Source organism: Cydia pomonella, chromosome 19 (assembly GCF_033807575.1).
Source record: "Cydia pomonella isolate Wapato2018A chromosome 19, ilCydPomo1, whole genome shotgun sequence".
Taxonomy (NCBI): domain Eukaryota; kingdom Metazoa; phylum Arthropoda; class Insecta; order Lepidoptera; family Tortricidae; genus Cydia; species Cydia pomonella.
In genome coordinates this window covers 14,489,672-14,516,008 of record NC_084721.1, presented here as the reverse complement: position 1 = coordinate 14,516,008, position 26,337 = coordinate 14,489,672, and the positions used below count along the sequence as shown (strand labels likewise).

The following is a 26,337-nucleotide window of genomic DNA, read 5'->3' as shown; positions in this document are numbered from 1 at the left end:
GTTATACTCATGATAAGCTTCTTCTAAGTTTTGCATGTGTACAACAGACATTGGTACAAATTGTTTAAGCGACAGACGAACGGGATTATCAAGGCAGATCAGGCAGTTATTTTTAGGGAAGTTTTGTTTAAAATGTGGGATATATTACGTACAAGTAACTTATCTCTAGAAACGAGATCATGTTTCATATTTTTTTGCACCGCCTACAACTTATCTGCTTTGCCTAAAGGTTGACTGGTAGAGAATGCCTTACGGCATTGAGTTCGCCTATTGTACAGTGTGTTTTCTTATGTGCAATAAATATTAAATAATATAAATAAATAAATAAACGAGAGGAGGCCTTTGCCCAGCAGTGGGACCCTAAACTGGGCTCATAAAAAACATATCTCACGTTACTTGTACGAGTATTTAATCTACTTGTATTTAAATTCGAAAACCTCACCACCACTTCGTCGCTTGCCATAAGAACGCTTTGACAGATTATTCGTATAAACATACAAGCAAATCTCGTCCTTATGATAAGCGACAAAGTGGGACACAAATAATAATGGGAATGATGAGGTACCTAGTTCGTCGCATCTGTCAACCCATTTTTACTTTTCGATTGTGGTTTCTCCATAAACGATCATCTCGCCTACGGTCTCAGTTCTTTACACAACTATTCAAAAACGATGTTCAATTTTGATAAATGCCTTCATAACAACGTGTTCACAAGACTTGTCACCAGTAAATGATGTACCTAGGTTAGTCATCGCACCGGCGTATGTGAGCCATATGACTTTTGGTCCGTGGCAGACACTGCAAGTACGAATATGACACATTAGCGCACGCAAATAGATTGTTCTTGGCTTAATTGTTCATTAAGGATATTTCCTTTTTACCAATTGTGACGCGTGCGCCGTGTTTACGACATTATAGTCTAGTCAATGGAGTTGGTGAGTTTGAGGTTTATTAATCTCGTTCGCGAAACTGTGCAGATAAATTGTAAAATATTTAATTCACAAACAAGGTCAATTTTAGGATTAATAATAAGATTTTTTTACTTTCATTCTTTATCACTACTTGCATTTATTACTGGTCCTAATTAAAAGAAGTATTAGAAAGACGCATGTGACAATCTTACATATTTTTTTAAAATTAAATAACTGTAAGTTTCAAAAGATTTTTTTTATATAAATTAAGTACTAATAAGTATACAAATTCGCCCGGAGCTGATAAATTTCAATTTCACAAAGAAGAATAGTTTTTCACTTTATCTGAAAATCCTTCCAATTAATCGCATCTCCTTAAAATGCACCAATCTTCAACTAACGAATCCCACAAAGCACTTAACACTTCAATTAAAATATGGGTCAATTAAACTCGTCAAAGACGACGGATGTTGCAAAGGTTAAATCCATATCGGAGCGCGCGCGGCACAAGGGCGTATCTTATTCGAGTGTGAAATGCAGATGCGACTTTTTTCCGCTAAAGTTGTTGGGACATCCTCTCGCGTTTCCTGCTTACTGCTAATTGTAGCAAGTGTTTAATTCTCTTGGTTAAATTTGGCTAGGTTCGCATACGTTTCTAATAATGCCGCGTTTTAATTTCGAACTACTTATACTACGGGGTATATGCCTGTTTTTGATATCAGGGTGCTTAACCAACGTGCCAATCGTTAACGCTCCATAGCGTAGCATAGTAATGTCTCTCTATCACAATAATAAGCTGTGGTTACCTATAATTGGACAAACATCTACCCTTAATGTTATGTAAGCTACAGATTATTTTTTCTCTGATGAATTGTCTGTTGGTGATCCTAAATAAAAAAAATAAATAATAAAAAATAAAATAAAAAAATCACTCTTCCATATTAGTGCGACAGTGACAGTTGCGTTTTGTTCGGTACTGGATCGTTAAGAATTGGCACGTTGGCTAACGCAACCTGAAGTCTAATTACAAACGTTTTCAAAGTCTTTATTTTTACAATTTTTTGTTTTGGCTCATGCCGAATAGACATTTTTAGGGTTCCGTACCTCAAAAGGAAAAAACGGAACCCTTATAGGATCACTCGTGCTTCTGTCTGTCTGTCCGTCTGTCACAGCCTATTTTGCGCAGATTTAAGTGAGAAATTAATGATAAAATGCAATATTATGCATATACTTTGGTACCTATATCAAAACGTTTTGTTACGTCACTAACTTAAAAATATAAAATTTTGTTTCTTCTGTTACTACAGCTGATAAAAAAACTCAAACAGTGTATAGAATAATGGGGAATTAGCTATAATTATCCTAACACTAATGAGACCTAGGTCACCAAAATTACATTTAAAAATAATCGTCCTTGCGACTAGTCGCCCGACCGGTCGCCCGACTTCCGTTCTACATAAATATTACTGTTTAAGCAAAAAGGCGTATGTAACATAAGCCTTTTATGCAGATACGTCTTTATTCCTTAGGACGGAAAATACCGCCGAGGTGCGCGCATTAATTCAAGGAAAGTAAATTTATGTGACAAATTAGACGGTTTAGCTTTGTTGAAACAATTAGCTGCTAAGTTTAGAAGACAGCTGTTTTAAGCATTTTAGGGAAATTTTAAACCTAGACGCTTCTAAATATTTGATACATGGTTTTTGCTACGCATAGTTGAATAAAAATATGTATTCTGAATAATTTATGGTAATCATTGTTCTGGGTTATCATTCGTATTTACACAGTGTAAACATTAAAAAAAACAACTATGGTCCTATACCCAGTTTTTTCCGTACCTTACGGTATACTATTTCAAAAAGACGTTAAACTCATAGCTAAGTTTTAGATACCTATACACCTTTTTTGCTATAGTTCGTTTTTTATATATTATAGTTACTGTTTTTTAGGGTTCCGTAGCCACATGGCAAAAAACGGAACCCTTATGGATTCGTCATGTCTGTCTGTCTGTCCGTCCGTATGTTTTTTAAATAATGAGACATGTCAAAATCGCTTAGCTTCTTTCTAATGCTTAAACACGGGCTATAGGATCGATTATTAATAAGTTTATTTTTGTGATAAGACACGCTAGCAATATTACTTGGGGTATGGGGAATGCAATATCTTTCTTAGGTACCTCTACTAATCCTGCAAGTAAGCACAAAGTTTGTTTACCTTTTTTAATGCTAACACACTAACTTATAAGGTTATATCAAACATTTTCCCGCATTATCCAAACCCAGTAAAGAAACGCATTAAGTTGCAAGCAATTTAACGCATAAATCGTCCGACATACCGGCCAACAACACAACACTAAGCCGCAGTTATTACCAGATATTACACTTAGCAACAAACGACATTAAAACTGCAACAGAACTTGTGCCGTTATCCTACTCCATATGCATACGGTCATTCGGGACACACGGGCTAGAAGATATCAGGGGGCTTCGCCAAGATTGCAATCGTACAGTCGCCCTCAGATATATCGGGGCGGCCGAGGTGCTCAAACATATCTAAGCACTTCTGTAACGCCTTGACAATATAGAGGCGTGTTCAGATATTTGTAAATGCCTGGGCCGCTCCAATATATCTGATGGCGACGCAACGCCTTGCCGACGCAAAATAATTGAAGAAATATGCTTTTACCGCAATTCTATTACTTAAATGTTACATTTATAAAGATAAAGATAGTTTATTATTCAAGTAGGCATATTACAACGCGCTTATGAACGTCAAATAAAGCTACACCGGCTCTAACCCTACACCTCTGACCCGAGAAGATTTAAATCCCCCCTCAATTGGAGGAGGGTATCCCAATATGGACCGGCAAGACGGCGGGACACATATTTTCAAAACATTACGTCTTATAATTAACATGCTTTAAATAAGAAAAAAAATATAATTTACATTACTATAGAAATCAGAACCTGCAATGTTTCCAAAAAATGTCTTCAGTCATTTCACGTGACAGCTACTCCATGTAAAAATGAAGTGTCATATGGATCATTATTCGACGCGAAAAGTATTAATGGTTTCTATACACCCCCGATTACCAAATAAGAATTCATTTTTTTCAGTATAATTCAGAATTCTAATATTTCCCAGTGAAAATTACGAAAAAGTAACAAAATATTGGAATTTTTCGGGACATTGATTAAACTCCATGGCTGGTGACCCTACTGAGGATATACTGCGTTGATTTGCAAGACTTGCATTTTTTTAACTTTTTCTATCTTCAGGCAGTTAATCCTCAAATACCTATAAAAATCCTTTTTAGAATCCAATCTTTCGACACAGTTTTGCAATAGACGTAGACGACAAATGCCGAGCAATACTTTGACTCCCAAGTGTGATATAACGGGCCGATCAAAACGGGGCCGTTTAGTAACACAAGGCTGCTAATCCCTATTTCAGCCAATATGACATGGTTATGCAAGGTCATAAGTCGGCAATGTTGTATAAAAATCCTTTGCCGCCGTGTATCCTTCCAGTTATGCCAAAATTTCCGCAGAAAATTCCTTCTTCTCATTGGTTGAAAATGTCTGTATGTTAACAGTCATATGTTTTCTCATATCCCTTGAACAACAGTTTGTATTCTTACGCCCGAATACTTCAGTACTTTGGACGGCGGCCAGGGTTTTTGGCTTGAAGATGTCGTCCCAACCCCGGTTTCAACTGTAATCGTGTTAGTTTGCAGTTCGAACTTACGTCAGTGTCTTGCCAAGCGACGGGAATGGAATGGTTTTAGAGAAGCGAAACTATATGTAGGTATACATAGTTGTACCTACTACTCGTACAGTCTGTGCGGAAAGAGATGAACCGTTGAATGTAACCAATATATTCTATGACTCTTCTTTTTCCGCACAGACTCTAATACGATACAATACAAATAACTTTATTTTGCATGAAATACGGTACAAAAGATCAGACAATATTATATATAACACATATTTCACCAGCATCTGGCATGCAAAAAACTTAAAACTAAACATACAACTAGACTAAATTTCAGACGAAAGGAGTGCCTGGCGTCCGTTGGCTCGTTGGGTGGACGACATTCGGAAGACTGCGGGTCACTTCTGGATGAGATTGGCTCGGAACCGGGATAAGTGGCGTACTAGAAGAGAGGCCTATGCTCAGCAGTGGGCGATAAAAGGCTGATATGATGATGATGATGATGATGAGACTAAATTTAAACAATCATAGTCAATGCCTATATTATAATATTTATATCACCTACCTCAGTCAAGAGATGACATATATTCCTCGATGGAGTAGAAGGCCTTTTGTACGAGCCATGCTTTTAATTGCACTTTAAACGTTTTGAAAGGTGTTTGATGTTATCATCCAGTCTATTATAGATTTTTATGCTCATACATTGTTTCTGCTGTACAAAGCTGTTCTTTTGCAAGTTATTACTAGCCACTAGGCCATATACATGCGTGGTTAATACCGACTAGGCCAGACCGGTCGTCAAATACTGAAACATTTTAATCAAGGGCTAATGTTTCCAGAGTAATTGAGATAGAGAGATGGCCATTACTTCCGCGGCGCGCCACATTATTTGCCCCCTTCTAATTTCCTGGCTTTACTCTTAAAACGTTTATCCAATTGTCCCAAAAAACAAGCGACTAATTTGACATATCATCAAAAATAACCACTATAACCCGCGATCCTCAACTCACCAAGGATGTACATCTATTTAATGGTTCAATTGATCTAATAGGAGCATCCTAGCGGCAGTCAAAACTTCCCTAACCCATTGCACTTGCACTTAGGACACTTCCATGTATGGCACAACAAATTGCTTCTTCCTTTCAAACAATCAATGTAAGGTGGGAATACACTGGAAGTTTACGCAGTTTGAATTTATTTATTCCCAGGTTCTAATCCTGGTAAGGGCCATTTATTTGTGTGTTCATCATAAATATTTGTTCCTGAGCTATGGATGTTTTCTATGTGTTTAAAAGTTTGAACTGTCTATGATCGTCTTGTACCCATAACACAAGCTTTATTGAGCTTACCGTGGGCCTTGGTCGATTTGTGTAAGATTGTGCCATAATATTTGTTTTATTTACATGGAAAAATAGACGAGTGGTTTATGTGAAATGGCTTTACAGAATGTTTCTATTTTTATTGTTTTTACATTGGCGCTAGTTGTATAAAGAATTTTTTGGATTCTATTAACTCAAATCTTACACAGATACATGTATCAGTAAAAACCATCAAAGACGGTAAAATTTTAAATGTGTTCGATCTTTTTTATAAACGGCTTATTTTAATTTTCCAATGTTTCCATGTTATTTTGATCTTGGTCTCAATAAATCTTATTTCATTTCGAAAGCCTACAAAAGAATAAATCGTGCAGCAGAATAAATCTTTTCCCTGTCGAAAATAATTAAATTTCGTGATATATGCTCATTTCTGTTAATAAGTATTATATGACTACTGGTTCGAACTTCGAACGATATGTAGGTCTAAATTGCGGGGAGATGGGCGAATGTGTGCCAGGAGTGTCTGAGGTTCTGTGAGATGATGGATGATAGGCTTTCCAGCACTTGCATTTGATTATTAATGAATATCTGTTTTTTTATTTTATATATGTTTTGTATCTGTATAGTCTAATTATTCGGTGTAAGTATATGCTGTAATGCCGTGTAAATATTTGAAAAAAAAATAACAACAAAAAATTATCAATAGCAGATTAAGATTTTTTGTTCATATTGGGTTCCAGGCATGAACACCTTCGGGACACGTACAGACGTATGTTTGTCTACATGATAAGTTGTGTATCAAGGTCATTGCATGCTTAAATTGTTCGCGACTTTCCTATAGACATCGCAGTTAAGAGAATCAACAGTAATTTTTATGCTGCACCCCTCCAGGCTGGATACATTATTTCTGAGACTCAAATACGTAAATATTGATGTACTGTGATATATATATAACCGAGTAGTTAACTTTTACTGTACAGTCCACAGAAAATACTTTTTTCCTTTGGTTTTTTTTTATGATAGGCAAACGAGCAGACGAACTGCCTGATGGTAAGCTACCACCTGCAATACTAGAAGTTTTGTGTCTTTTAGATGAGATTACGCTCTTTTCTTTAAGGTTTGAAGATCGGTCCAGAAATACCGCGGACATTCCATGCGTGTGACTATAGTTGTGCCGTTCTCAAGAATGTTCTCCGTACAAAAGAAAGAACGTTCTCGATAACGGCACAGCTAGGTATACGTGTGACCCATGTGTCCCCCGCCTAACTCGCGCCGAGATTGACTAGAGTTCCGTCGCAAGCGGAGCGCGTGCAAGATTGTTTCCTCGTTAGGGGCCAATTGCGGCCCAGTTCCGCTCCTTGCGGGGCCCGGGGGCCGAGATTGATATGTGACCAGAAATATTTCATACATATAAAAAAGTTTGTTTCTTTATTTAACCATTATTGCACAATACATAAAAGTACAAATGGCGGACTTTATGCCTTAAGGCATTTTCTACCAGTCAACCATTGGGTCAAAAAGAAACTTACAATTGGTGCGAAAAAGAAAATCACTACAGAGAAAGTTAGTTGTTCCTAAGTTTCGCTACTTGCGCTACTCTCGATATTCTATTGATATGTGACCACAGATTTTATTTAATCATTTTATAGGTAGGTACAATAGATATTTCCTGAGTTATACCCCTTGTGATATAGTCAGGTAAAATGACAAAAACATGTATACATGATCTTATTGCCTGTTAAAGGTATTGAGTACATATTTTTGGCACTTGGTCCATTTCGATATTCAATACCTTGACTCTACCCTCGACCTGTTTCTATTGATATGTGACCAAAGATTTTTCCTCTTCCTGATCTTTTATCTTCTCTAGGTACGTTCCGACATTTTACATTAATTCACCTCAATGAAATCTAATTTAATTTCAATCGTTTGATTGTTCAATTTTAAAACAAACATGTTTCTATAATGAACTCATACTGTCAGTTTTTCACATGGATGACGAACAAGGCAATGAAATTAATTATTTACACATCTGCATAGTTTCTTAGGACCACAATAACTTTTTGTAACTCATTTTTGTATTCGTCAATCATCCCAAACCGGACCCAAATAAACATGGTTATCATTGTCAACTGCGACCCAAAAATCTTTTGTAACATCGTAAACAAATATTATGACCGATAATGATGGGTTAACGAGTTGCAATAACAATAAACAAGGGTTATCCTTCAATTATTAAAAAAAACTGTCATTTCTACAGTTTTTACTTCTCAAATATCCTTAGCGACCACACTGAACGTCCTATGAGACTTAAGTAAAATACGGCTTTTTTAGAAATGATAAAGTAATGAACGGAAATATGAGTAATGAGATAAAACTGTTTTCCTTCACAACAATGGCTGGTGTTTCTGTCTTGATAAGAAACCCACCAGATGTGGTGTACGGTTGTGTCGCGTGCGGACATAAGTTATGAGCGACTAGCTGTTTGCTTTGATATAAAATGGTATCCACCACTTACACACACAGCATTCCAGACATTTCTGCTTAATACAAAATTAGATTAGATGTTTTGTATACTATCGAGATATCGTAACAGACAGCTTAAGTCGACAATGGCAACCTACTAGGCTAGATATGCACGGGCCTGTATTGGTCCTAATGAAACAAAATAGATTACCTCGTAGTTATATTATACAAATTAAGGCGCACACAAAAGTAAAGATATATTAACCAGCGCACTTTTTCGAGGGTCCTAATCCTGGGCTGGGCTGGGGTCCTAACCTAACCTAACCGGGTGGCATTGTTTTCAATCAAAGTATTAAAAATCTTCCTCTATATTATTCTAAATACCACCTTATAGTGCTTTAATTTTACAAGCTTTGCTTAGCGCTACAGAATGTATTATGATTTGTCCGATTGTTGTATAAGATAATGCTTTAAAAATCTATAGTATCGTTATGAATAAACAAGTACTTATAATTATACCGAGAGACCGGGGTGCATTCTGTTTTATACTAACAAAATAGCAGCTAGCTAAATAAATCAGCTCGCCTATCTTTTTTGTGATTGTATGTAGCTGTCTATACTCGCTGGTCTTTCGTGTTTTATACCAAGCACCATGCAATATTAATTTGTAACGAGATATGTTTTATCAATTTTCTGTGCGACAGACGACGATAAGAAACAGTGTTTCGCAACAAACGATAAACATTGGAACGAGCTCGTAAGTGGGCGTAGTTAGGATTTTAATAGTGTTCATTATAGCCTTGATAACATTTGTGAGGGCAAATCTTTACTGGGTATTTTTATGAGTTTGCTGGAAACATTATAAAATACTTGTTGGGTTTAAAAAAAGTTGAACTCAAAGTAAAAATACTCAAGATTGTGGCTACAAAGCGTCGGAAACTTCAGTGTCTTTACTGGCTTGAGCGATGATAAATTTCTTCTTACAACGACATTTTAGATAATTTTTCTTGAATATCCAATACATCATTAATATTTAAGAGCATTTGCACTTGTCGGTGGAGTGTCAGCCACCCCTTTTAACATCTTCGTATGATACGACAGAAACTTTATTTGAGCCTGGGCTTTCCTCTGCGTTTTTCCCCTCAACCAAAGACGTTCAGGATGTTTAAAAAGAATCTGTCGTGCCGTTTTAGGTGGCCAACCATCTTGCCCGTTCTGTTAGCTATTTTGTCTAGCAGGCATGTCTTCTCTCCTGTCATGCTCAGTACCTCTCCGTTCGTCTTCCTTGACACTAAGACGTGGGCACTGATACAACGGAGCAGAGAGTGATTGGAGGCCTTTACAATACTGTTGGCGGAAGATGCGAAGGTGTCATATGTAATTACTGGGTCTTAAAGTGATTAAAACAGAAATGTATATTTATGTTTGACTCCATTAGGTCGTGAATTATGTTATTATTATTTCAATTACAAAAAACTGTAGGTCGATGGATAATATGATTAGAATGTAACCTGTTTCAAGGTATCATAATTATGACATGCGATAGAATTTGTCTACCTCGCAACATATTACCTTAAAAGGGCGTTAGTACACCTAAGTTCACTAAAAACCCGCCATTTTAACAAGTCTCCATGGCATGTCAGATGGAAAATAGCGTAAGTATGTACAATAATTAGGATCGCATGTCGTAGTGTCGTGGCCGTTCGTGGCCATATTCGTTGTATTGGCCATATGCCGTGTGATACCGGGTAGATAATGACGGCTAATAAGTGCCTGTCTTCCATGGGCCGTAGGGATGGGTAACTGCAGATATCGATGCTCGATTACATATTTTTGAATGAATGAATGAATGAATATTTATTGCATGTCACATTACATAAATTGTTAAAGGTGGTACATTTTAGAAGGTATACATGTGACGCCCTGCAAGGGCATAGCAATTTAAGCCTTAAATTTAGATAACTTAAATCTACTTAGCTTAAACTAGGTGCATTTTAATCATTTATTATAATGGATGATTTGTATTTTCCTAATCATATTCTTCACTATATTTACAATATAAATGTATTAATAATGTAAGTATTAAGATAGTTATGTTTGTTCTTTTTAGATAGCAATTCTGCTTATCGTTTATATTTGTTAATTGAGTTCTACACGTGTTGTTATGGAAGAGCGGGGTCTTCTGTCACAGGTATTTTATACTTACTAGAAGACTCCAACCTTTACAATTGTATTGTACCCTGTATTATTAACAATTTTTTTTTTTTTTCGTTTTTCGATGAACTGATGCTTGTTGGTGAATTGAGACTATGTATCACGGGTCCTGGCTAAGTTGAAAATCGTACAATGACAAACGCCGAGCGAAAAGAAAAAATGTATCGGGATGATGGTATGAAAAGTCAAGTGATCAGTTCTATACATTATTCCACTTGCGATTGGCGGTTTCTATCAATAGTATATACAAGCTTTGCTTAGTTTGGGGCTAGGGCGATCTGCGTAAGATTGTCACTATTTATTTATTTTATTTACCTAATCTAGGTAAATCTAATTTAGGTGGTTAAGAAGTTGGATTTTTTAAAAGCTTAAGGCAAGCTTGGGCTATGGTGATTGCTTACGGCTATGAGTTGGATTCGTTTATTTGCAGAATATGAAATAAAGAGAAAGAAGAACATAATTAAATGAATGATCTTCGTCTTAAAATATGTGAGTGAATCGTTTTAATATATTTAATACGAATATGGCCATCGTTGTATTGGTCATATGCCGTGTGATACCGGGTAGATAATGACGGCAAACAAGTGCCTGTCTTCCACGGGCCATAGGGATGGGTAATGGTAATGTGCATGTCTCAAGGAAATTTTGTTATAGAAAGTTTTCCTATAAAAAACAAACTATCGACAAAGTAAAGTCCTGGCACATCCCTAGCCGATCTTATCGCCGGTTTTATTCTGGCGATACAGCGATAAGCCGGACTGTCCTTTTTCATAGAAGCCCAGTAATGGCGCGGCACGAACACTTATAAGTTATGCATGCTGATTGCTGCTTCACCCTTTACTGCCCGTGTTTTCTGAATATTGATTTGTAAAGCTATCATATTAAAATATATACAAATAAGGCATTCTTGAAAGTACAAAGAACTACAAAACGTTAGAAAAATTACGTGACACCATTGAGTTATTATTACATAAGCCAAACAATGAGATTTTCGCAACCGCAACCTGTACCACGCGCCGTGAAATTCATGGCGTAATTTTTATACGTAGTAATAACAATAGTTCAATGTGTCACACAAGAAATTTGGATTCGACAGTGCGTTTATTGAGTCCCAGTACGGTCAACCAGCCAGAAGTACCTACAACTATATCCAAGTTTAAGTTTTTGATCACATTTTCTTCTTCTTCATCAGGTCCTCATTACCGAGGATCGTGGCGACTTGGTTTTGCAGCTCCTATGATTTGTCTGCGTGGGTTTCGATCTCTCGTAGCCCTCGCCGCTTGATTGATATGACATTTTACAGTGTGTTTACTTTTTATTTAGTACTAAACTAAGCTTGAGCTTGAAGACCACCATTGCTTCAGCAAAAACCTAATCATTCGCAATTGTAAGAGTCCCAAATAATATATAGAATTAGGATTCGATTTAATTTAATAATTTGTAATATTACTATGTCTAACACTCTTCAAAAAATATTAATAATCAATTTATAGCCGGTCAAACAAGTTTGTCAGTAGAAAAAAAGCTCGAATTTAAAATTTTCTGTGGAGCGATAACAGTTCGCGCCTACATTTTTTAAATTTCTTTGCATTTTTCTACTGACAGAAATGTCTTGACAGACTATATAAATTTAACAATTTGTTATTGTTTTGGCACGGCCTTAACGATCGTCTTGGTAAAAAAATAATTGGTCTCATCATTGGTCATCTCACGCATGACTTTAACTTCATTTCGCATGCTGCAATCAGCGTGAGCGATTTTCAACGTCGTAATTAAAATAAGATCAAAACCGTAAGAAGTTTTTATATCTGAATCTGGCTCCAAGTGACTGAAAATATTTTGCTTTGACTTCACGTCTATTCATAAGCCATCAAAAATTTTCGGTCAAATTTTTGAAACACCTATAGTTAAATTATGTCGCTTTTTCGTGCAACAAGGAGATGGAAAATTTACCATTTTTGTTAAGACTAAGAACTTTTTAATAATTATATATGTAAACAAATTGTTATTCAAAATACTCTTAAAGTCAGTAGTTCATTTCAAATATATCTCCTTACTACTTACAATTCGTACCTATCATAAATTTTCCTATATTTAATCAAAATACGACTATGATTAATGACATATTCATAAATACTCATATCGTTACAACAAACATCAGTAAACTGTTTACATTAATACTGAGGAGAAACCATACCTTAAACTTTACAAAGCAATTAATCCAATATTTACTCGATATGTAATTTATGATTCTTCGCCGCCATGACTGTCCGCCATTTTGTTTTTTTATTCGATTCTTCGCGCGCTTTATCGGTAAATCTAGCATGTCTACGCGCTATTACTGGCTTGCGGCCTTTTGCTTATTAAAAATGTAATGGTCACTTTAATACCCAGATATAATTATAGGGTAAAATAACCTTTCTATCTAGGTTTCCAACTTTACGTTATGTCTAACTTTTAGTACGGCCGTTAAACTATCTTTACGATTATGTAACTTCCATTTGTGTATAATAAAGTTAATTTTTTTTTCCTGATGACCTTATTGTGATTGATATATGTGTACTCAAGTACTCACATATTACAACAATTGAAATAAATCAAAGATGAAGCCAACTATTAAGTAGGTATTAAGAAACCAACCTTATTTATTGACTTCTTCCTTGATAAATTGTGAAGTAAAAAATTGTTCATGATTGCATATCAGTTGCTAAACTTTGTACTTATAAATTTGTGTTTTTTTTTCTATACAACTTAGGTAAGTTTACCCAGGTGGGTCATACACATTATATAGTATGGTTAACTCGTTCACGTCTTTACTTTAGACATCCAATCCCATCCCATCCCGATTCATACGATCCCGATAATGAGATACGATAACGATAAGTTCTGGTTTAGATAAGTTGTCATTTAGATGTCGTTTTGTATGTCGTATTATTGACAGAAGCAGCTCCATTCGGGAAACCAGTTACTTTGACGTTAGAAATATCGTAGATAGATCTTATTGGGATAACTGCGGATTCGAAATAAACGTCAATTTCGAGATGTCGTTTAGTTATCTATCATTTAAAGATCTTGGAAAGATCTTTAACTTGTCTTAATCATTCTTCGAATCGGGCCGATCGGTAAGTTAAAAGAATCAAAAGCTAGTTTTTACGTGGTAGTATATTTTTTTCCAACTTGAGACTCAAATAAGAAAAACGTGATACGTATATTTGTACCCGGGTCGTTAACTTTTATTGTTTTGTACAGAAGGGACCTTTTTCTAAAATGTCTTTGACCCACCTACGTTTATTTAAGTTTTGTAATTACGTTAAAAAGAACGAAACATGCGAGTTCTCGTACCTTTACCGAGTCTTTTACCTTTTGCCCACAAACAAGGACAGCATTGTAGAGAAGACTCCAAGACGACGGGGGTTATGCCGTCCTCGAAACATCGGAGGTAACTTTAAAACTTAATTATACACAATTAAGTCCCGTTTTAGTACCTAAATAATAACACAAACAAATTTCTTAAACTAAATTGTCAACAACAAATTATCTACACCCAACATAAAGGAAACTTGTCACCCGTTAAGACAATTTGCAATACCAATAATAATACAACATCGCACCACATGGTACCGAAAGGGGAAGTGCAGGAATGTGTGGGAACTATTCACCCCCACAACCCCTCAATTATTCCTCATTCCCTCTATAATGACGTATGTACGTAGTAAATTTAATGTGGTACGTTCTCTTTCATAGTAGAGTAATTTTAAAGACCGGTGACTTATGGTAACTGACCATATGGTCACAACGGTGGCGAAGATGATTATCTAGTAATTTTGTACAGTAATTTATGTGTGTATTTATTTATGAGTGCTTGTCCGTAGCGTCAGTAGTAAAACGAATTTAAATTATTTAATATTTGTCTTTCATATACTTACCCAAATTTCGTATCGTTTACGTCAAATAAAAATATGCTTTTTAACAAGACTTAAAACTTACGTTTTTTTTTTAATTTGAAAAATTCCACGCTATACAGATACCATTAATATCATTTATCAAATAAAACATAGTTTACATATTTTAGAAATGGAATGGGGAACGGTATACCTATATTTTCTACGCAAAATACATATGAATCATTAGAAAAACTGATATAAAAACAAAACAAAACAAATAGACAAATAATCTGTGCTATATCGCTGCAAATCGCGATTTAATGGTCAGTGGTACCCGGAAGGATGTAAACGTGGCATTCTTGTAATTTAGTAATTTAGTAATTTGCCTAAAAATTAAGCAGAAATGTATAGAGGTACATAATTGTTATTTCTACAATATGTTGTTATTTCTACAATAACCCTGACGATAAGACGAGATGTCCCCAGATGATTTGCTGTACTTCCAAGTATTTTTCGATTTACTATTAAACTACCGAGGTTTTTCCGAGGATCTACAACATGGGATTCATGTCTGTCAATCTGGGGATTAGAAAAAGGAGCGTACAGGTTTTTAAAGGGTCAGCAACTCGCATGTAATACCTCTAGAGTTGCAGGCGTCCATAGGCTACGGTGACTGCTTACCATCAGGCGGGCCATATGCTTGTTTGCTATGGCGTGGTATTAAAGAAGCTTTACACAATCGGGTGACTATGTATTTATTTTTAGTAATGTCGGCTACATAGAAGTTACTAAATGCTTATAAGATTTTAAGATAATATACATGCAGTTCCCTCGATAGAAAATAACTAAAATACCACAAAATATGCCTAACGTACCTCGCCTTAAAAATGCCTGTTGAAAAATCTTTTCCCATACTAAACCTCCGCTTCCGCGCTAGCACCTGGTTTCCAAAGGGCAGGGAAAGCATTTCCGTCGAGCTGTCGACATCGCGTCACGCTTAATTACATGTCAAATATATTTAGATATTCTTCGTCTTATTATAAGGGAGTTAAGTTCAAAAGTAGACATATATTTCATATTGCTGTGGCTGTGATTGACTACCGTTGACAATGGTACGCCAAAAAGCCGTATGTAATATGTATGTTCTATTTAATTGAGCCTTTTATCGGCATAAAGTTTTTTGAGATTAAGGATTAGTAGTGCTTGGTATGATGAAAGGTTTTTTTATGGTTTGTTGCTAATAATAAGACAATTCATAAAATATTGAACATGAACAATTCAAAGTCAGATACTTGTTTCTTTACTTTAGTGACTTAGGGTCGGTTGCACTAAGCCATCTGTCGCCATCATAACATTAGCAAAATTTTATTTAATGGAAAACTTCATAGATTAATACACTCCGTCAATAATGGTTGGTGCAACTGGCCCTAAGTGTTCGTAAATTTTCGTATTATAACAAATGTTAAATAAATAAGATTAAGAAAGTCTTGATTACTAATTTTGCAGAGCTGGTTAATATAATAAACTTTTTTTTCTATGCCAAGTACGTACTAGTACAAGCCCTAGATCTTAAAAACTTTTTCTTTTCTCTGCCCTTGTCTGAATATTTTTCTAGCGAAACCATCGATACATCGATAAATTCTAAGCACCAAACACACAGCACTAGTGATGCCCTAAGGGTGGATATCAACAGGTCGCAGGCCTGTGTGCTCGCTTTAAACAATGCTAGCTATATTCAAGTCAACCTTTGGATGCCAATGACTTAGTGGTACAATCAAGTGAAAAAATATGGGTCCACGCAACTTAACAAATATGTCCCATAGCTGTTAATTCGGGGATATAGGAGCTATGACATATTTTTGAGCAACTTGTGTGCACCCATATTTTTACACTAGACGGTACCTAAGATCTCAGGTTTTCCAGACTGGCGGATGCGGGTTCGAATCTTAGCTTAGCTAATATCAGGTGAACTCAACACCCAGAACCGAAAAATTGATGTGATATTAGCTTTACTACCTATAAACAAATTTATTATAATTTACGTACAATACATAATTTGATTGAAGAGAATTATTTTTTTAATAATATTCTATGAATTGAATGGTACCATTTTTTTCATGATATAAGTAAAAAAACACTTAAATTTGAAACTGAGGTCTTTTTTTATAATGTCAGTATTTTTAGTGTTCCGTACAAAACTTTGTTCACGGAGCACTTATGGAATCACTTCGGTCTCGCAAATTGGTTAAATTCGGTTTTCTCAGAGACCGTTTGACGGAGACAGCTGAATTTTGGAACAGTTATAGCAATCACCGCCACTAACATTATAATTAAGTCAAAACCGCTTATTTTAGGGTCAAATTAGTTGTGACAATATGCTAAATATCTACTTAGTTTAATTTTAATTTTATCCATCATTTTTTTCATCATCCCCACAGTGTGCACATAGTCACGGGGTTAAGACTGTCTCCCGATATTTAATTTACTGGCCAATACACGCAGCCGTTAGAATTCCTCCACATTGTTGAAAACTAAATTATACCCTACTTAATTAGGACCTTACCTACAGGAATTAGTTGCAGTAGGGTCAGCCACATTGCTTATTCATGGTGCCAAATCACCGGAACACATTGCGATAGAGGGGAGTTGTTTTTGTTTCATGGTGCGATATGGAATCCATACTGGGACTACACCGTTTTTAGTTCTGTACTTTTTTTGTCATTAACTTATATTTTGATACAAGTTTTCTCGCCGACTAAAACAGGCAAACAACCAGATGAAGTTTGATGGTAAGCCTTCGCCCATGGACATCTGCAACACCAGAGGGTAAAGGGTAAGAGAAGGAGGGAGGGTGCTGCAGGTGTCCATGGGCGACGGCTCCACCACTTGAACCTCTCTATGTTCAAGTGCGTTGCCGGCCTGTAATGAGTTGCCTCATGAGGTATTTCCTTTGCGCTACGACATGGGATTCTACAACAAGCGGGTATTTAGGGCTCTCAAGGGTCGGCAACGCTTAAGTGTCCTCCTACGATGTTGCTTTTGTCCATGGGCGACGATAACCGCTTCCCATCAGGCGGCTCGTCTGCTCGTTTGCTGACTATACTATAACATAAAAAAAAAACCATGGGTGACAGTTCATTGTACAGTTTAGCTATGCAAGTCAAGAAGTTGCTTTGAAAATGGACAGTTGGGGCCTGCCAACCATCTAAAAAGTGGAGAAGTTGGAAATGTCGCGTAGAGCGACGGCAGACGCAATCGAACATTTTGCGAAATTTGAAGATAACATACGAAGTTTGTAATAAAAAGGATTTCTTGTATCATCATTTATTGTTCCGCCTGTATAAAGTTCATAAACAAAACAAGATAATATACCTTACTAGTACAAAAAACCGGACAAGTACGAGTCGGACTCGCCCACCGAGGGTTCCGTACTTTTTAGTATTTGTTGTTATATCGTCAACAGAAATACATCATCTGTGAAAATTTCAACTGCCTAGCTATCACAGTTCATGAGATACAGCCTGGTGACAGATGGACGGACGGACTGCGGAGTCTTATAGTAGACGCAAACCAAACTGACGACCGGGGTCGTAAAACTTCTCATTCACACTCGCGTGGTCGTAGGTAGGATGAGAGAGATAGTGATATGACCTCGGTCGTCAGTTTGGTTTGCGTCTACTATAGTAATAGGGTCCCGTTTTACCCTTTGGGTACGGAACCCTAAAAACTGCCATATAAAGAATGGTCTATGTGTGAAGTTGGTGATGGGAGAAATACAAGCGATGCCAGCGCACGACGAGGTGAAAATATGAACTTTAGTTGGACGACATCTTCATATCTTGGGCAGCTGCCAACTGACATAAGTTCTACACCTACTAGGGTGGCATTAGGGCGCCCCCACAGTCGTGCACGAAACGAATATGTAAGTATTTTATCCTCAACCTCAAACGCTAGTTATATCCCATAGTTTTGCAACCGACAGTCCATCGACCTTAATAGAAACCTGAGCATAAAGCACCGGAAACACCGGAACAATATGAGACGCTCCACCGGCCATTTTGTTCAATCTCGACCGGAATGACCACAAATTACAGGCAAAGTTCATTACAATCACTATCTCGACATGCTGTATACTTCAACCGATTTACACCCTAATTTCAACCTTAAACTTGAGCTGTTTAAGCTCATTTTTCGTCAACGCGATGAATTATGATACGAGTATTTGATACTTAGATGGTGATGATATTATTTGGTTGAGCTAAAGTGAGTCATATTTGTATGGGGATACAGAACGCCGTTTTTCGCATAGATCTAAGAGTAACTGCTCGTTTGCTGGTAATAGGCGTAGTGTGAGAAATGTAGTGGCAATATGTTAAATTAGTATTTTTGGAAAAAGGACAAAAATAATACGCAGATTGTAATTCATCATAAAATTAGCACAACAGGAACGTTCAAAAAGTAATCATTTTAAGATCGCACTATGAAATTCTAGATGTTCCAGAAAATACGGACTACCTACTGATTGACTTCATAGCAAGCTTGAACTAGGCCGAACTAAATGCAATTGGGATATGAACTATCGCCCGTAGCATTTCTAGACCGATATGACCTTCAAGCCTTCAAGAAAAGAGTTTTTTATACTACGTCGGCTGCAGACAAATATACGGCCTGCCTGATGGTAAGCAGTCTCCGTAGCCTATGGATGCCTGCAACTCCAAAGGTGTTACATACGCGTTGCCGATCCTAACACTCCGCACCCTCGTTGATCTCTGGCAACCTTACTCACAGGCAGGAACACAACACTATGGGTAGGGTCAGGTGTTATTTGGCTGCGGTTTTCTGTAAAGTGGAGGTACTTCCCCAGTTGGGCTCTGCTCTAGATCTAGAATGACATCCGCTGTGCTGTGCCCTACCACATAAAGCGAGATGACATTCACAGTGCCCATACTTCTCTTTTGGACGTAGTTTAAGGACATACCCGGGTCCGAACTGTAATTCCTCCGGTGAAGCATGGCTTTGGGCGACAGTAATTGTTTACTATCAGGCAATTCAATTCGTTTGCTTACTATATCATTAAAAAAACCCAAAGAGGTGAAAATGGGGTAGACAATATTGTTGCAGAGCCTAGTTGTAACATTTATTTTCTTAGGAAAACTTACAGACAAAAACGAAAAACAAAATAGGTTGCGAAATAGAAACACTAAGTCAGTTACAAGTTTGCACAGGTAGATTGTTTTTTTTTTATGTAATGAGAAGTTGTTCAGCAACACAAGCAAAGCCCGTGACGGCGGTCGCAAGTGGCCGGTCACGCCATCGGAAGCAGCCCCATTGATACCATCTCATTGTCATCTAAATTGCGGATGTTGCCAGAGACGCGAGATGACGGAGTTTCCACTTCGACACGTTTTTCAATTCGTACGAATATGTCCACTGTGTCACGCAGTTTTTCAATGGTCCAGCAGGGCTAAGATGGACGGCTGTTTATCATTTGTCACCATACCTGTCACGCTCTAACAAATACGTAAGTGTGAAAGTGACGCATGATATGACAAGTGACAAAAACACGACCATGATACCGCTGCAGTTTATTAGAAAGTGTCCACTGTGTCACTAAAAGCAATTTGGTGGATTATAAGAAAAATATAGCCTATCATATATTACAATGTGTTTTCTTATCTTCTTTATTGTTTGTAACTGAAACCTCCAGAAATAATTTAAATCAATGGGATTTATTGAATCAATTGGTACCTATTTACGAAATGTTTCTTTTTTTTATTAGGAAAAAGTAAAATAAGTTTTTTTTAGAATTCTTCATTATACCTAATGATCTCATTGATAGGTACTTATCCTATTAGGTACCAACCCACTGTAATCAAAGCGCAGCGGATGTCCAGTTGTCCACTGCGTCACGCTTCTTTGAGGCCAATTCGAACGTACAACATGAATGTCATTTACCTAGTTATCGTGCGTCTCACTCGCGCCACGTACGGACAAGTAAGAGTGAAATGCACGATATCAAAATTACATCCTTTGGATGTCAGTGTACGTTCGAATTGGCCTGTTTGTCAACGCGGGGATTTTATTTATCTTTTCTGTGTGGTACTTGGGGGCGGATTTGTCAATAAGCGACTAGATAAAACTTAACCCATCTATAAAAAAACGTAATTGTACTTACAAAAAAAAACCGGCCAAGAGCATGTCGGGCCATGCATAGTGTGGGGTTCCGTAGTTACTCGCTTATTGTCACAATATGCTATCCTGAACGACAGTACCTTTGCAGCACATTTACTAAGACTTTCGGACCCCTACGGAACCCTAAAAAATGTATTTAAATACCTACAGGACTAGATCAGAAATTATTTCTGAGTTACTTTTTTTTGTATAAAAAATGGTATTGTTTTTGCTTCGTAATCTGAAGTTATGCGCAAATAAATAGTTGGATAGAAAACCACTAGAGTAATAAGAATTAATTCTAATTAGATAAAAAAAACTGCCAAGAATATATACAACAGTTTGGTACAACATGTGGCTGTGGAAACGATAAAACAACGCATTTTACGTACTTAATTATTACATTTATGTTAAACTATGAAATGCTTCTGGTTTAACCTTTCCGACGCCGAGTCAAGTCAAACAAAAGCTGTCACCGAAGTGTCAAAACTGAGATTGAACTTTATGTATGCACGTAGGTATATGTTGCTCCGTGGTTTATGACGGATTAATCCGTCATTGACATTGGACTTACGGTGCGGATATATCCGTCATTGGCGTTAAATAATCTCGCTTCTAAGGTTACCCTAATGCACCATACGTAATTAAGTGATGCCAATTTTCTTTTTAACAGCGGTTTCAGATTAGCGTATTTTTCTGCGCGTATACGGTCGTTTCGGCATTACGCGCTTACTCGCGAAATACATTTCCTTGCATTTGGGTTTTACGAGCTAACACGTGCGTTACTTTTCTCTACACTTGGTCTATCCGAGCTTACACGCTCGTACAAAACGCTAGTCTGAAACCGGCCTTAGGATTTTTCTTCATTTACTTTTCTCTCATACGAGTATATAGAAATATTTCGCCCCACAATTGGGAGATTTTTGAATATAGATAGATGCTTAGTTGGGTAGTAACTTAGTTTTTTGTATCTAGGATACATAAACAAGGTGTAATGGAAACACGAAAACACCGCGTGTCTCACAGAATTATTTCTGACATTTTTAGCTTCATTGTCCACTGGCAAACGGAGTCACGCTCCAAAAGGAATTAATGTCTGCTTTGTTAGGTGTGTCCGGCATTATCTGATATCTACGTACCTAACACATACTGTGGTTCTCATTGGTCATTCATTTTAACACGCACGAGAGACTTAGGTGGATATTCTTTATTGCTTTTAAGATTTAATGTGTCGTTAATAATAATTAAATCTGCCTAATATAAATAATGAGTTTACTAATACAAGTCATTACTTCTAGGTATTTAAGTATACATACAAACCTAGAATTGATGAACCTAGAGTTGAGAACCTAGATTTGAGTTCTGTGCCTAGTCACATTGACAATAAGAGTGACATTCGGATGGCAACTGCCGCTGCATTACTGTTGCGACATTACTGCTTCGGCCTAGACGCGGGCGCGTACAGTCACGTCTGAAAACATCGACACGATCGAAGTGCCAAAAATATGTATACACGATTTTATAGCCCATATATTAGGGTGGTGGCCGAGTGGATATGACGTTCGACTTTCAATCCGGAGGTCGCGGGTTCAAATCCTGGCTCGTATCAATCAGTTTTTCCGAACTTATGTAAGAAATGTCATTTGATATTTACCACCAGCTTTTCGGTGAAGGAAAACATCGTGAGGAAACCTGCTACATCTGCGAAGAAATTCATTGGGCTAGCGTGGGGACTATAGCCCGAGCCCTCTCGCGCATAAGAGGAGGCCTGTGCGCAGCAGTGGGACGTATATAGGCTGAATTATTATTATTATATATTAGGGTAGTGTATACATATTTTTGGCACTTTGTCCGTATCGATATTTTCAGACGTGACCGTACCTATATGTCAATTTGCTTAATAAAATGAGTGTCGTATCCGCAATGCAGCTGTCATTCGAATATCACCTTAACAGGAATGAGATCCCTAACTGCTTTCATATTAATTATCAACATGGTCACTCCGACGAAACACATAAATCAATTATTTTACTGTACTTCCAATAGGTATACTCGGTCTTATTGGAAAATCCAAGAATTCTTGAAAATAAAGACATTTTCCTTTTGTTATTAGAAGTAATTAAAAGTAATAATTTTAGTAGGTTTATACATAGATGCGCGATATAGTTACAATTCTAAGCATTCAGACTTTCATGTTTTCCGTAAGTTGTATTATATTAGTGTATTACAAGTCATTATGAATTATTGGAACTATTAATGTGAATTGATATCGATAGCGGGCAGTTTAGATCGCTTCGATAATAAATCGAATCTTTCTAAAATTAACCACGATCGATGTAAGAACTATTTGAGAATATTAGTGATTCGATTATATCAGTTTCTAAATGACTGTAATTTGTTGTTGGTACCTACTTTTGATACGAAAATTAATTTACTTATTCAATATTACTAAGCCACATATTTTTCCGTATATTTTAGGTATACCTACAACTACATACAAGTAAAACTAATGTTTCATTTTACTTTCTTCAAAAATCTAGATTACAATTAAGTATGGTTACTGAATGTACTTTTGGAACATTGCTACTTTACATTCGACCTAATATTTATAATATTGTTACTAATTCTACACCGAATGCATATTGCACGCCTTTTATAAAGTAAGACATTGTTCGGTGCGCGTGCGTCGCAAGGCAGGTGCTCATCGCTCCCCTCTCTTACAGAACGGGCAATGCGGCGCAAGTAGCGCGGTGGGGCCCAGCCCGCCGCCCGCTCGGCCAATCGCGGCGCGTCATGTCATCGGAGGAGGAGGATACCCCCCTACTCAGATAAGCTCCTAAAGAAACAGAAACGCGCCAGACAGCGCGTGGACGCCGGCGAGCCGCGCAATTCTTACTCGACTCTCGCGACGAACGGTCCCGCGCCCGCGCGCTCCGCGATGAGTGGCGGTATTTACGGCGCCATTTTCGAGGGCCGACAACACTTCGGTCTGTTCGGTCCCGGCTACGCGCAGGCCGAGATGCTCAACGAGCTTCTCGGACGCCCACCTAAACAAGAAGACGGTAGCGATGAAGCTGCCGGCGGTGGCATCGCTCACAGAGTGCTACGAGATATTCTACAGAGCCGCAAGGAACTCATGCGGCTCTCACCGGACAACAATAACGTGATAGCGAATAATAACAATGACGAACCGAAGAATGAGAAGCGGTCGCCCGAGCGACCGACTTCCCGAGATTCTCGGCCGGATCTCGACGATGCTCTGCTCGCGTTGGACAGTGCCGGTGATTCGCGAACGTCGCCGCCGCCCGCGCCGCCTCCGTCTGAACCCTTGCTGGCTCCTAAATCGGAGCCTGAGGACCGCGACAGCGACGCGCAGCGCTCCTCCCCGCGGCCGCAGGATGTGAAACGTGCCCGTGTTGAGAACATTGTGTCGACCATGCGTGCCAGCCCCGCACCGCAGCCACAAGTGAACGGATGCAAGAAGCGAAAACTATACCATCCGCAGCAGCACGACGGTGCGGCCGAGCGCTACGGCACCAGCCATGGCAGCAGCGCACAGACCGTGTCCGACGACTCGGAGGACGACGGCGACCGGCCCCCTATACAACAAAAGTTAGTAGAAAAGAATGCTTTAAAATCACAACTTAGAACTATGCAAGAACAACTAGCTGAAATGCAAGAGAAATATATGCAATTGTGCAATAGAATGGGCCAGGACTCCGAAACGGCCGATAATGATGGCAGTGACGTCGAACAGACGGAAGATCCCGTTCCTAAATCGGAGCCGGCTTCGCCAGTGAAAGAGATCCCACCGCCGATACCGACCAGTGCTCCTCCAAACATGCTGTCGCAGGTTATGAGCAAGATGATGAGTGCGAAGATGCATGCACATGCGGCGGCGCACTTCCCCCCGGGTCTCAATGGTACGCTGCCCATGCTGCCGCATCTCCCACCAGAACATATGCACCCCCCACACCCGCACCAGCTCAACAACGCTGCGGCCATGTACCTCAACGTCAGCCAGAAGCTATTCCTAGAACAGCAAGAGGCCCGTATGAAAGAAGCGGCTGAACAACAACAGAACATGCAGCAGCAGAGGCCACAGTCCAACCAGCATTCTCCTCAGCAGCGGCAACTCGGCCAGACACCCAAGCCTCCATTGTCTTCAGAACTAGCAGAAAGATTAGACGCAATACGTAGCAATGCCGGTTCAGTCGGACCCGTCACCGGTGCCGACTTAGAAGGTCTAGCGGATGTCTTGAAAAGTGAAATCACAGCATCACTAGCGAGTCTCATCGACTCCATCGTAACTCGCTTCGTGCATCAACGCAGAATCATGGGCAAGCAGTCGGAAGCGGCGGCGGCGGCGGCGGACCAGCTCAATAAGGACCTGATGCGGGCGACGCGACTGCTCGAAAGAAAGTCTCCGCAGCCGAAACCCCCAGAGAGACCCGCAGGACCGATGCCAGGTAACCCACCCGTCCATCCACCGCCAAACGGCGTGCCCTTCCTGACGCATAACCCAATGCTTATGAATCAAATAAACGGTTCCCGGCCGCCCGGAGCGTTCCCGCTCCACGGTGACGGGCCCGGTCACGGCTCTCACGTGCGGCCTCCGACAGGCATGTTCCAGGCGCCGCCGAAGCCGATGGGCGCCATGTACCCGATGAACGGCCACTTCGAGCGCGAGCCGAACCCTGAGCAGAACGAGGCGCTTAGCCTCGTCGTGACGCCGAAGAAGAAGCGTCACAAGGTGACGGATACGCGGATAACGCCTCGCACCGTCAGCCGGATTTTGGGAGAAGGCGTGGGGCATTCGCCGGAGAGCAAGTTTCCGGAGTCGCCGTCACCACGGCCGTACCACGGAGGGATGGCGCTGCCGACGTCGGTGGCGATACCGAACCCGTCGCTGCACGAGAGCCAGGTGTTCTCACCTTACTCCCCATTCTTCGGGGCGGGCGGTGGCCTGGCGCGGTCGCCGCCGGCGCCCGAGCGGGACTCGCCGCCGCTGCCGCACGCGCCGGCGCTACTGCACCCGGCGCTGCTGGCCGCAGCGCACCACTCCTCACCGGACTACCTGCGCCACCACCACGCGCACGTACCGCACCACCTGTCCGTGCCGCACCACCCCCACATGGACGCTCAAGATCCTCACTCAGACTGCAACTCTACAGACCTGCCTTACGACGGAGTTCAGCCTACTATATCCTTTTCAAATAGAACAAAACATACTAACCATGTATCTTTCTTAAGCATTTGCAGGAGGCCAGTTTGTCTTATACAAAAGATTCGTCAAGTCGTCACTCTATGTCTCTATGTAGCAAAGAGAAACTATGAAGTCTTAAATTTACTCAATAGAAAAGATAAAGACGAATTATTTATCTCTTGCTATAAACTCGAACATCAATTAAAATAGTAGTTTGTCTAAAGGTTATAACAAATTTAATAAACACAACTATCGTATAAAAACCTTTTGTAGATCGTGCAATAAAAAACGGTTACGGTAAACGGTACATTAAATATTACAAAGTCTTGTTAATCATATTAATTGTTTCAAACTTGAGTACCTAACATTAAACATTTATCCTTCTGATTAAAATTACGTACGAATATGACGATAGATTGCGGTTTTCTTAGCGCGTTTTCCTTCAAATAGTC

The 26,337-nt window shown here is 38.9% G+C and overlaps 1 protein-coding gene across 1 annotated transcript in view; it reads left to right on the top strand.

Annotated features, from left to right (window-relative positions):
• The window catches only part of LOC133528514 (homeobox protein prospero-like), a 65,999-nt gene that overhangs the window by 6,161 nt on the left and 33,501 nt on the right, over window positions 1-26,337 (top strand). The window contains exon 3 of the mRNA XM_061865901.1: window positions 23,426-25,908. Coding sequence (XP_061721885.1) covers window positions 23,426-25,908 — 2,483 coding nt within the window. The remainder of the gene's footprint in view (window positions 1-23,425; window positions 25,909-26,337) is intronic.